The sequence below is a fragment of the Musa acuminata genome, chromosome BXJ2-4 (assembly GCF_036884655.1).
Source record: "Musa acuminata AAA Group cultivar baxijiao chromosome BXJ2-4, Cavendish_Baxijiao_AAA, whole genome shotgun sequence".
In the NCBI taxonomy this organism is placed as follows: domain Eukaryota; kingdom Viridiplantae; phylum Streptophyta; class Magnoliopsida; order Zingiberales; family Musaceae; genus Musa; species Musa acuminata.
In genome coordinates, this window is record NC_088341.1 from 39,615,465 (window position 1) to 39,628,958 (window position 13,494).

The 13,494-nt window shown below is 37.3% G+C and overlaps 1 protein-coding gene across 4 annotated transcripts; it reads left to right on the forward strand.

The window, feature by feature from the left end:
• The first annotated feature begins 604 nt into the window (after positions 1-604).
• Positions 605-13,157, forward strand: LOC103983097 (uncharacterized). Of its 4 annotated transcripts, XR_010486331.1 has the most exons (11): positions 611-750; positions 859-3,140; positions 3,544-3,676; positions 3,778-3,866; positions 4,384-4,622; positions 4,714-4,800; positions 6,288-6,387; positions 8,577-8,790; positions 8,868-10,353; positions 10,437-10,512; positions 12,821-13,157. XR_010486331.1 is itself a non-coding variant. In XM_065105787.1 (10 exons), the coding sequence occupies exons 2-10, from the start codon at positions 987-989 to the stop codon at positions 10,112-10,114; spliced, it is 4,167 nt and encodes a 1,388-aa protein (XP_064961859.1). In that variant the 5' UTR covers positions 611-750; positions 859-986; the 3' UTR covers positions 10,115-10,260. The 4 variants fall into 4 exon arrangements, 1 of the variants encoding a protein (XP_064961859.1); XR_010486332.1 differs by having other exon boundaries at positions 605-743; positions 8,868-10,512; XR_010486330.1 differs by having other exon boundaries at positions 8,868-10,512.
• The last annotated feature ends 337 nt before the right edge of the window (positions 13,158-13,494 follow it).

A 13,494-nucleotide genomic window follows, 5' to 3' on the forward strand; every position in this document is an offset into this window, starting at 1 on the left:
TTTACGCGGGTAAACGAGAATTAACTTGCCGTCGCCCTTATATCACCTAATCAAACCAACTTATTCTCATTCCGTTTAGATGTGCGACTCGTTTTCTTGTTACCCTTTCATCTGCCCGACTTGTCATCGACACTATAATTGCTTTGTTGTGGGTCCCATGTGGGCCATTATTCCATCCAACTAGAAACCAGGTGCAACTTTGGGGGAGACAGCATAATTATCCTAATAGTTAAACTAACATAATATAATCTCATCGAGAGATGCCACTCGTCTCCTTTGTTACCTTCTGATCTGCCCGCCTTGGCGTCCACACATCGAACGCTCCGTCGATGGGTCCCGCAAGCGGTCTCACTTAGACCCAATACTAAGTAGGTGTCCGTACGGGTAAAATAAACAAAATAATAAAATTATTCGAATCTAAATCCGCTATTCGGAGTCGCAATGCCGCAAGGAGTTGGAGGGAAAGTAGAAACGGAGAGGAATAATAATAATTTGTTTTTATTATTTTGTCATATTTCATTTACGTGAGCTGGAAAAATAAAAGAAAAAGGGGAAAAATGCTTGTTTAAAACGATCCCAAAACAGCCAAACTCCCCTCGCGACCCCCATCGCCTCCCTCCCTTCCTTGTTCGTCTCGGGTTCGATCACGCATCCCCAACCCTAATCGATCGCCCTCGGATCCGCTCGCCGCCCCCTCGATTCCCACCGCCACCAGCTCCAATTCTCCAAAGTCTGCATCGCTGGTACGAGGTGTGCCGCATTCGCTTCCTTGATCCATTGTTTCCCTTTTGTTTGCGATCATTTGTTCTGTTTCTGGTACTTTGTTTCTGATCCGAACCGCGTTGGTTTTGTTGCTAGATCCTGCGTGATGGATGGTCACTGGGGATCTTTTGTTCGTCGCGTGGATTTCCTGGCGCGATTGGTTTGGGTTCTTGCGCTGGATTGGGAGTGACTTCTATTGGTGCAGCGACTAGGGTTTCGTTCTGATGTCTTCCGTGGAGAAGAAGAGGGGCGTTCCGATGAAGGGGGAAGTAGACGGGGTGTCTGCGTCGAAGGAGGTCCGTGAATCAAAAAAGGAGAAGAGGAGGCGGCTGATTTTGAGTGATACGGATTCGGACGATTGCTTGGTTTCTCTTCAGGAGGTAGATTGCGAGACGGCCCAGAATGGAGACAGCTTGAGCATCGGCGAGGACAATGGCGTGGAAGGGATGAAGGAGAAGGAGAACGAGAAGGAGAAGGTTGAGGTGGAGAGGAAGAAAAAGAAGGTTTTGAGGTTAGATGTCGTGAAACCAAGTGAAGAGTTCGTAGTTGCTGACAAGAACGAAGTTATTGAGCCGGTCTTGGAGAGAAAGAGAAGTAGGGAGCCTGCTGATGTGGAGGGCTCTGCAAAAAGACCAAAAAGGGATTTTTCGGAGCTAGGACGAATTCTAAAAACTGCAAATGGTGGAAATAAATCAAAAACCTATTCTTCACATGGTGATGACAAAAAGGAGATGAAGGTGGACGTTGATATCAAACCCCTAGTCCCCGCAAGTAGAGAGAGGTATGGGGTGGAGAATCACATACAGTCAAACTCACACAGTATTCACAAGAAGGAAGATGAAAAAGTCAAGTCCATAGAATCTTCAGGTGATCAAGCACTTCAGATGAAAGATGGTAGCAGCAGTTTTGCTTCCAAAAAAAGAGCAGATACTAGCATTTCTCTGTGTAAAGACGGTGTTCTGAGGGTGCAGGGGAAAGGTGGTGTCTTGAGGGTCTTACCAAGTAATAAAAAGGTAGATGGGTTTGGCAATCTCCATTCTAAGAGCAAAGTCGAGGGAAAATCAAACACTTTCATCTCTCCCAGGATTGCTACTCGTAGTACATTGAAGAAATCATCCCTTTCTCCGGATAGAAGAGTTCATGAAAAATCAAGTTCAGGAGCTACTTTGAATAAACATGAATCGAAAAAGGCAAAAGTTGATATTGCTGAGGAAAGCACATATAAAAAACCAAAAACTGATTCTCCAAAAAGAGAAAAAAAGAGATCAGATATGCCAAGGGGAAGGGCTGGTTTCAAAATAAAGGGTGGCACCAGTATGAAAACTGCTTTTATGGCAAAACAAGAATTAAGTAAAGCAAGTGTAACTCGCAACACTGAGAAACAGAAACTCAGAGATCAGATAAAAGCCATACTTCTTAATGCTGGTTGGACAATAGATCTGAGGCCAAGGAAAGGCAGAAACTATGAAGATTCTGTTTACATACCTCCTGAAGGACAAGGTGGTTATTGGTCAATTACAAAGGCTTATGCCGTGTACCAGGAACAACTAAACAGATCATGTAATGAGCGCCGTAAGAATTCTTCTGAAAGGTCCTCCAGGACATCTGCTGGGAATGACTATGTTGTACCAATGGAGTCCCTAAATATACTGAAGAGAGTTGTCAACAAGAGAAGGAACCAAGAGCTTGAAGAAACTCAGAGGAGCAAAAAGAAGGAAAAGAAAACTTCTGACCTTAGGCATCCTAGAGATCAGGATACTCAGGATAAGCTTGATGAAATTAGAGGCAGAAAGAAGTCAAATTGTGCCTTAGCATCAAACACTAAAACTGCTGTTGGTTCCATAGCACATAAGCATTTTCGAAAAGGAAGAAACAAACAGAGAGGATGTGCTTTATTGGTTCGTGGTAGTAACCAGGAGGCAGAAGATGAAGAAAATGATTACGTTCCATATGTTTGGACAAGAACAGTTCTCTCATGGATGATAGATATGGGTGTCCTGCATATTAATGGAAAAGTTAAATACATGAACCAGAGAAGAACAAAGACAAAATTAGAAGGCTGGATAACGAGAGATGGCATTTATTGTAGTTGTTGTAGTAAAATTCTTACTGTTTCAAAGTTCGAACTTCATGCTGGAAGCAAACTTCTCCAGCCATTGCAAAACATATATCTGGAGGATGGAGGACTTTCCCTATTGCAGTGTCAACTAGATGCATGGAAAAAACAGGATGAGTCTGAACGCCAAGGATTCTACATTGTTGATGTAAGTGGTGATGACCCTAATGATGATACTTGTGGTATCTGTGGTGATGGTGGTGACTTGATCTGTTGTGATGGTTGTCCTTCAACATTCCATCTGAGTTGCTTGGGCATTGAGGTATGCAAAATCAATAGCCTTAGTTTTCTGGAACTTCTAGTCATCTGTCTTTGTTTTGGAAAACTAAAAGGTCATTGTTAGAGAATGTATGTCCGACTTTTTCTTTTCGTTAGTCATTTAATTATGCATCATTTTTCCAATTCCACTTGGTTAGTGGAGGCTATAGATGAACATATGGTGGTTGTTACATCTTTTTGTAAAACCATGAAAAGAGTATTTTTTTGCAGCAAAATAGTGTTAAGTCATGCTAATGTGTTCCTGTTCGTCATGTTCATGGACATTTCTTCTTCATGCTTCTTTTGCTCTTTTGTTTCATTGTCAGCCCGGCCCTCTTCGTAATAGTTAGGTGTTTTGGTTTTTTTTTTTGTTTGTCTGACTCAAGTTTCATATGGCTCATTTGTAGAAGCTTCCTCCTGGAGATTGGCACTGTACAAACTGCTGCTGCAGGTACTGTGGGAGAATTTCTGTTGACACTATTCCAGAGACTGATGAAACTGTTTCTTCATTACTCTCTTGCCACCATTGTGAGGCAAAATGTATGTATTTTTCAGTTATTCTTGAATACATACCTCATGTTTCAACCTTAATAAGGTCCAAAGGGTGATGAACTTTTTGTCTTCACATCTTGGTTTTGCAGATCACCAAGACTGTGTTCCTGAGACAGAATCTATTTCTGCAACTTCCAAGAGTCGACGCATTTCTTTTTGTTCCCAAAGTTGCAGTAAGGTATGACCGGTTGCTTTAAAAAGTTTTATTTTAAACATTTGTGTTATATAAGGTTTGATTACTCTAGATCTTTGTTCTAGGACTGGTTGCTTTGTATAAGGTTTCAATTTCTAGATCTTTGTTGATGTTGATATTAAGAACTCCGAGAAAGATAAGGAAAACCTCATCAAGAGTTCTGAACTTGTCAAAAGTCAAAGTTCTAAATTGTCGTTCACCTACAGATGACAATATGCTATGCCCTATTTCGTCATTTGTACAAGATTATTGCAAGCAATTTACTCTCACTTCTCTTGAAGCAAACAGATAATGAATCTTGTACATCATGATTATGAATTGGGACCACTTTTTGCTATAAAGAAGCATCATTGCTAAGGCTTTTACTCAAATTGCCCATCACATTGAATATACATTACTTTGGTGAATATTCCACTTAATTCTCTCTAATCTAATATTAAATACCAGGCTTGTATCTCTATTAGCCTTTATAATGAACCTATGCTACTTATTGTTGCTGCAGGTTTTCAAATGGTTACAGAAGATTCTCGGGACCAAGAATGAACTGGAAGCAGGATTCTCATGGAGTGTCATAAGGCGTTTTGATGAAGATGCCTTCGAATTCCCATTGATGTCACAGCTGAAGGTTGAATGCAACTCAAAGATTGCTGTTGCCCTTGCAGTTATGGACGAGTGTTTTCTTCCAATTGTTGACCAGAGAAGTGGCGTTAACCTGATTCATAATGTCATATATAACTGTGGGTAAGTGTCTACCATGTTTATTTATTGTAGACTTGAAGCCATCCATTCTCTAAAATTGACCTGGTATCTTTATTTTATTTTGCTTTTATAGATCAAATTTCAATCGGCTGAACTATAGGGGTTTCTACTCTTTTATTTTGGAGCGAGGTGATGAAATTATTTCTGTGGCATCTGTCAGGTACATATCTTTGTTGTCTGTTAACTTGAAGATGTCTATATAGGACTACTTAACTTTGGGACCCGTGATGTAATTGGATAGATTTTGTATTTCGGATTAGTACATTCGTTTATATAAGTTGGGCTGTTGAAATAAGTTACATTTTCTTTGTTTCTGCATTTGTTATGAGAACTTGAAATCCTAGTTCCTAAATGAGAGTTATTTGTGGGATGATGGTGATTCATTCGCACTTGCAGGCTGATGTGAGTTGGTCTATTTTGTTCCAAGTGTCTTATGAATCAAATTCAGTCCATCTCATCCATAACTGTATGAAGGACATTTCATGTTTCAGTTGAAGGTCACAAGAAACCATGCTTAGTATTCACTTGGCACTATGTTGAAACACCTAACACCACTTATATACTTATATTTTATGTCTGAATCTTTCTTTTCTCCCAATATCTTTTTCCCTTTCTCCTATCAACTCTTCCATTCTCAATCTTTCCCTTTCCCTTTCCCTTTCTTCTCGTTTCCTGATTACCTTATCAGTATTCTTCTCCATTCTCAATCTGATTACCTTTAGTTCCATTCTCAATTATTTGCTTCCATATCGTGAACACTGACTACTGTGAGTGCTGTCTTGGCTGGCCTTAGCTCTTACTATCGACCGTCTTGCTTCCCTTGTTGAGTGCCATTGCATATTTGGACATCCATCGCCTCCATAGATGGCATCAATTAAGTACCAACTGTTGTTGGCCCATGAAATTAGGGTCGTGACTAATACTTCCTTCTTCCTCTTTTCTAAAAAAAGGATAAACCCATTGCATGAGACTCCCACCAATTTGGGGTCTGGTGGGTTAATGTAAGCAATCTTACCTCTGTAAGAGTCTCTTTTTGAAACTCTAACATTGATATCTTATGTCACAAAGGAGCAACATTACCGATCTACCAAGGCCACCCTCTATCCTTCTTTCTCTTTCCTCTAGAATTTCATTGCTAATATTTTTCTTCTTCCTATGGCCTAACTTGGTCTTGACTCAATCAGTTTGATCCAACATTACCGATTTTGTGTCAAGTAACTTGTTTTGTCTGATAGTTTGTATCGGATTAGTTTTGCAGATTGGACCTTACTATTGGGGTTGACTAGAAAACAACTTGCTTCTGACCCAACTCTACCTAATTGATGCACCTTGTTAATGTTTGATAGTTTGTATCAGGTTAGTTTTGCAGATTGGACCTTACTATTGGGGTTGACTAGAAAACAACTTGCTTCTGACCCACTGGACTGGTGTTAATGTTCTAGGTGATGCACCTTGTTATGTTCTACTAAGACCTACTGGACTAGAGTTCTTAAAATATGGTTAAGAAGTTTGATCTAAAACTTAAGTTTTCTTTAGTTACTTGAATCTTTTGTCAGGTTGTGATTTCCTTTTAGCATCTTAATCTGTTGGTCTAATTGTTTAAATTATTGTTTCTGAATGCCATAGTGATATGATTGTGTCAAACAGAATCCATGGAACCAGGCTAGCTGAAATGCCTTTCATTGGGACAAGAAACATGTATAGACGTCAAGGGATGTGCCGTCGGCTTCTTGATGGAATTGAATCAGTATGTTTCTTGATTTCTTTATTCTCTAGCATTATTTTTGTTAAAGTCAGAACATTATGATTAGCACACAGAACATCTTGATACGTCTTGTTCAATCATTTTTTTGAGACAGATTTTAAATACTTATACATTTGAACTATATTAAGCACCAATAGCTATTAGCACACAGTCTTCTGAGTTGTTTAGTTCTGATACTTATACACTTCAACTATATCAAATACCAATCATTATTTATAGTTTAAGCAAACGTAATATAAGGCATTCTGGGAAAAAAATTCAGATGGCAGAAATATCACCACTTCTATATCGTAGTTGATTGTACTTCAGGTTTATGTACTGTATTTTTGGAAAATTAATTCCACACACAAGATATTGTTGCTTTTATGTGGTTGATAAATGAAGTTCTTGGTGATGTGAAATCCATAGAAGTATAGAGACTCTCTTAGGCAAGGCTAAAAAAATGGATCAGATTGATATGTACCGTTTAACATTTACCAATTCAACCAAAAACCAGCACCAAACCATGCAATTTTGTGGTCAAAATGAGCTTGAAAACACCAGGGCATGTGGCTCAATTAGAAACTATTTTATTTTTTTTTATTTTTTTAAATCTGGATATCTTTGATGGTTGTCACCAAAGATTGACAGACAAAAGCTCTCCTCTCTTTCTTCTCCTCCTCTCCTTTATCCTTATCTTCTTGCGCCAGAATGTATCATGTTTTGATAAGCCGGAGTATGTCACTACATGATCCATACCAGTCCACCCAGGAACCTCTATGGATTCAAACCAAAACTTGAAACCTTAATTGTCTTCTTTTATCCTTATGTTAGAACCTTTATGAGCCTAACCGTTTGGGATGTGCAGAGAACTGTTGCTGAAGAATTCTGAATCAAGAACCTATTCCATTTAGGAAGTGCACCTTTCATGTACCACGATTTCTCCTCTAGTTTGTCATAGCATCATATGAGGGTCCTTATGATACCAATTATTTTGAGTTGTCTGTATCATTAGACTTTCATTTTCATTAATTTGGATAAGTCAGTTGTTTGTCAATGTTTTTGACTATTTTTTAGTCTCAAGATTCTAAAGTTGTCTATGTTGGTTGGCAAAGTAATATTAGTTTTATTTTTCACCTAGATCAAAATTCTCATTCAAGTCATGTTCTTCTGTATTAAATTGACACACTAGATGTTTATGATCTGAGGTTGGCCACTTTAATTGCTTGTTCTTTTTTTTTATATGGTATACTTCATAATTCATCCCTCTGCATACAAGCAATGAACAATAATGCATTACACACAGGAGTACATTCAAAGAATGCGTCAAACAGTCTTTTTACTTGAAACTAAATTAGTTTTTGTTCATGTCATTTCTGTCCTTTCTAATTTACTGTTTCTTCGAAGTTTCCCTACTTCATAGGATCATTTTATGTTGCATTGTCAATTCAATGATTGCTTACAAGTTTTCATTTTTTTCAGATTCTTAGCTATTAAGTATGTCTTATAGGCAAAGCAAGTGCATCAGCCAAATTTCTAAATTTCTTGTGCAGCCTGCAACTTTCTGAATGTCATATATACCCTTGTAAATCAGAAATATGGTCAGTTTCCATTGGTTACTGTTGCTTTATATCTCAATGATTATGGAGAAAACATGAAACAACATTGTAAAAATACCATTGTTCAATTGAAAGCTAATGTACTCTCTTTATGCACCTAAGGGCAAAAGAGAGATTCAAGACAGGAGTGATTAATAGCAAGTAAAATGAGGGAAAAGAAATAAACATGATATATAATATGCTTTACAAGATTATGAATCAATTAAAAGTTTCTCTTGAATTGTCTGTACAACTGAATCTCTTTCCTATCAGGCTTGTGGTGATTGGGGTATATCAATGTGAGCAGCCTAATCTCTACAAGTAGAAAGACAGTTTCCGTAATTCAAACTTTATTCACCTAGGACACAAAGGAACAACTTTATCATGGTACTAAGTGATATCAAGGTCATTTTCAGTGGTAAACATAATTTTGCCAATGATTTATTTGAGGGATTTTTTTTTTGAAGAGGTTGCTGTCTATGCGTTTATAATTCATAATGCTTGCAGTACTCTGATTATATAAGTTATTTATTTCTCAACATTTTTAACTATTTATTTTTTACTTCTTTTGCAATAATTTGTTCTCATCTTCAGGCCCTCTTCTCTCTCAATGTCCAAAAGCTGGTTATACCTGCTATTTCTGAATTGAAGGACACTTGGACTAATGTCTTTGGCTTCAAGCCTCTTGAGGTTTCACAAGAACTAGAAGTTAGGTCCATAAATATGCTGGTTTTTCCTGGTACTGGTTTATTACAGAAGCCGCTGCTAATGATGCACTCTTCTGAACAATGTGCACCTATTGATGGAGGTGAGCCTGATGAATGCTATTGGTAATCTATAATTTTTTCTTTTCCTTTTTAAAATTTTTTATTTGTGAATATGCAGTTGACATGGTTGAGTATGACATCAAACATCAGCACCAGACAAAGTCAACCTATGAATCTTCTGAGTCTTCATCTGTCGAGCCCAACCTCTATAATTCTGGTCAGGCTGTTGTCCACTGTGTAAATGCAACTCAAGATACTGGATCTGGCTTGTCGTCTTTTAAAGTTTCACCTGGTTCTTCTGATTCTCCTCGATCAGAATGTAAATCTCAAGAATATAAGTCTTTAGTGATGGGTGGTGATAGGGACACACACAATTTTCCTGAGAGTGGTTTGACAAATTCACATGATGAAGATAAATCTCAAATTGATTTTTCAACTAGAGAGCTAACTTTGTCTGATAATCATGGAGAGAAAAGTACAGAAGCTAATACTCTCACTGATCTGCAAGAAAGCAATGCTGTTTCTAAGCATGTGTCTCCAAAAGGTTTTGCCTCTGATATTCAAAAGTCAGGAGCTTCTTCACTTAACATGCTTCCCACTCAGTGTAACTCGTTGCAGCATAAATATGAGGATCATTGTACTCCGCCAGACTTTGTTACTGTCACACCAAAACCTGGTATTGAGATTATTGCAGAACTTCAAATATGCTCCTTGGAGTCTACATCAACTCCTCTTCATTATGAATCTCATGTGAGAACCAAAGCCCATTCTCCAAATTCAGCCAGGGGCAATGGTCAAATATCTCCTGAATCTACCCATGATGCAACAAATCATCATGAAAAATCTCTTTTGGATCATTTAGAACCGAGCATTCATGTTGATAGCAAAGAAATGATGTATAGCATTCATGCAGTAGAAGCTAAAGGCGCTGCTCTTGATCCTAATTCCTCTTTAAATGATGAGGACTCTGAACCTTTTGCTTTTGAGATTGTTAGTAGACCTATCAATGCTGCTGCTGGAAAAGAAAATAGTTCTTCTTACAAAAGTTGTGCAGTTACTGTTTCTGATAAAAGCACTAGGCTTTCCATACAACACAGTAGTTCAGACAGGGTTTCCATAACAAACGGTACTGTTTGTGAATCAAACTTATCTCATGTTGTTAAAAGTTGCAAAATACAAGGTGATATTGAGCACTCTGACATGACTTGTTCTCTGATGCTAGATCCAGGTATCAAAGGTATTCCACCTGTTTTAACAACCTCCTTTGAGGTTTCTGCCGAGCCTATTGATTATGGTTTATGTGCTGTTCATGATGCTTCTGTGGATATAAAAAAGTTTGACACTGGTTCTGAATCTTCTCAGTAGCTACTGATAAGCATTCTCTGGATTAGTTCCTACAGATTATCTGTTCACCTGGTGTTGCCATCTTTCCTGTTGGAAATAATTTGATGTGATACACAAGGTTGTTTTTGAGGCAAGATGCACAAGGTTATTAGTGGATGCTGCAGGCAGGAGAATGGATTTGTTAGTGAAGGCCTTTAAATCAAGTTGCTATGCTATAGAGATAAATATCCGATCAAAAGGAGTCTTGTCATCCGAACTTGGTGCGTTTGTGGTTTATTGAATTCACAAATTATATGGTGTTCTATAGCATAGTTTCCTCACTTTTGATCAACATTGTGTTCAGCCATATACTGCTAACTCTTTTGACATGCACATGCAACTGTTTGGAGCACAAAATGAATCAAGCTAATCTCGTTTTGGTTAGTATGCTGGCTTCACTTATTGCTTTTCTCTATGCTTATTTGAAAATTACTTTGTTTCTTGCAATATGAATTGACATTTAAGTTTTGCAACTTACGTTTACTGTGGTAGCATTCTTTTTTGCTGCTAGTTGGTGAGCTTTTTGTAATTTCGCTATACAATTCTATGTGTTCGTGCGAATACATTTATACGCTGCAGATAAATACTGATGCTAGCATCTTACATCATGTAATTGCAATGTCAAGTCTGTCCTAGATGTCATATGGGTTGAATTTCTTTGCCTCTTCATGACCATTCAGAAATTATTTAAACAGATGAGTTTAAAAAGTGTAGAAATGGCTGCATCTGCTCTTAATAGTCTTTAATATTACATGATCATTTCTTGGTCTTGTCCTTTGGCATTTTGATGAGGTGCTAGGCAGTTATTTTCGTCTTTAATGAACAAAAACTATCATGTGCATGGAAGACAATCATGTCTTTAAGATTAAGATAAAAAGCTTGAAACAAGAAATTCAAGGGAACTCGATGATTCTTGATCCTAGAAGTCATCTGAAAGCTCATATGTAAGTATGGACATTGCATTTGTAATTTGAGGATATTGTCCTACGTAATAGAACCTAACATAGTTTTTAGCTTAAATAATTGTTCCATTTCAAGGTCAAGGATGTTGCATAGTCCTGTAACCTATTCATGTAACTATAAGAGACGCCAGATACTGCACATGTTGCAGGGTAATATTTAAAAATCATGAGAATTTTATATTTTGAACCGTTCATTATTTGAAATGACATCTTGTCCCCTGAGTCACCCAACTTAAATTCAATTTACCCCTTTGTTTATATTGTGTTGGCTAGAAGGGAGTAAAACTAAAATATTCCATTTTAATCATTAGCTAGTCGATAAAAGCGTTTTTTTTTCAATTAATGGAAATCTGTTATCTAGTTTGCTTTCAATTTCCAAACAACTTCCCACATTCCACTATGCTCTCATTGTCATAGATTGACTACCCCACCAACCATAGATGATTAATGCTTGCTGCATCATAGTTGTCATTTGTGGTCAAACAATTTAATGTTCAGCATTAAACAGTCTCAGCAATGTCAACTTTCAATCCTTTTGTTCTTCCTTTAGCCCAACCCTTCCACTACACCTACTCTAATCTATCTATACATAAATTTGGTTCTGAACTTGCTAATGGTTGTTAGATGATCGATGAAAATATGTGTTCTAGGCATTTTGAGATATAATGTGAGGTTCAAATTATTTCTTGGTTTACAAAGGTTTGGGCTTAGGTAATTGCTCTAACAAAATTGGTAATTTCATTGAGATGTGCAATACATTATTTCTAATAACACAAGGTTTTGTTTGTAAGTTATAATATTAAATTGTTGATGTCAGAGTAGGAATGCTTCTTTGTGGTCTAGCTGGATAGGATTTGAGTCATAGGGATATCCTCCACTTGCACTGGCAAGACTGTGTGCATTGTCTTACCGAGATCCCACATTAATGAGAGAATTGTGTAGTTGGTCATCCTTTTTCTTAAAATTAAATAGCAACATCTAGCTTGGTTTTATGATTGTTGCGGACAACAAAATGTATCTCCTCGTGTGCATTTCTTTTATTATATCAACACAGAATTTACTTGAGCTGGTCGTTATTTGTTGAGATCACCAAAGCTGTGTTGAATTGACCCATATTTTTGTTGTAACTTTGAAGCTGTATCATTCAACTGAAACCGACTGTGACTTGATCTTGACTAATGCTGTTTCAGTTTATAGATCAGCACATTGATCTTGACTTGCTTGGCCGAAACTAAAAGCTAGTTAGAAAAGAAAAAACTAAAGCTAGTTGGTTTTGAATTCTGTCCTCGTTTACAGTGTTTTGTTTGTATAGTTGAGGTGTTATAGTTATCTCTCTCATCAAAATGGGTTTGCAAATAAGGTTTTGTCAAATATAATGGGTTTATAGATTGGAGGTTGATATTTATGAAATAATTTGTTGTGTCATACTGTCAACTGTTACAATACAAATCTTTTGGCATCAACTTTTAAGTCTACACGAATCGATTGAAGAGTAATATTGTTAAAACTAAAGCGAATTTGTTTTATCACCAAAATCTTTTCCTGATGGAGAATACAACGAGCTTTCTTGTGCTTCTGTTCAATTAGTACTAACTGATTGTTTGAAGCATGAACTAATAATTACAAACTGATGCAATATCTTTCTGTATCTTCACTAAAACATACTTGAACATTCAATGTACTGTTTGTAACTTATCTGGGGCTTATTCTTCATATGGTTGAGCAGGTGGAAGAGACTGACGCATCAAATTTTCTTCAGATGGATTTATGATAGTTACTAGCTAATGTACAAAGTGGATTCAGGTGGAAGATCATTTGTCCCCATACTGCAGGATTTGAAGTTACTGGTTCTTCCATGGGTTCCATCTGGAAAAGTCTCTCTCTCATCAATAGGAATGGTAAGCAGTTTCATGTGTTTGCTCTGACACTGCCACTTTTGATAAGCATTCAATCTGCAGAAGATTTTTTTAGACCTTTTGGATAGAAATGCTAGAAGCATCACAAGTGTACAGAATTGGGACAAGAATCATAAAAATAGCTAATAGCTTTGTTATTTTGTGGCCATAACCGAGTGTTCTTGACTGGGAAAGTTTTATCCACCAGCTACTTTGTGGTTTTTTTTTTTTGTGTACATATATATATATATATAGAAATTGATCTTTGTTTTTCTTTTTTTGTCTTTTATGATAGACGGGTACTGGTGATGAGTCATTCGAATTGTTGTATAGAGGACCAACGACTGCTTTTTGCAAAGTTGGTTTCCTTTTTTTCTTTTATTCAGAACAGCTCGGCCAAATAGTTTTGTTGTGGGAACTGCTGTTCCGGATGTAGTTGCCAATGGTTTGGGCGGGACAGAAGATACCCGTCAGCGGTCGTTCCTCTTTTCCCTTTATCCCCTTT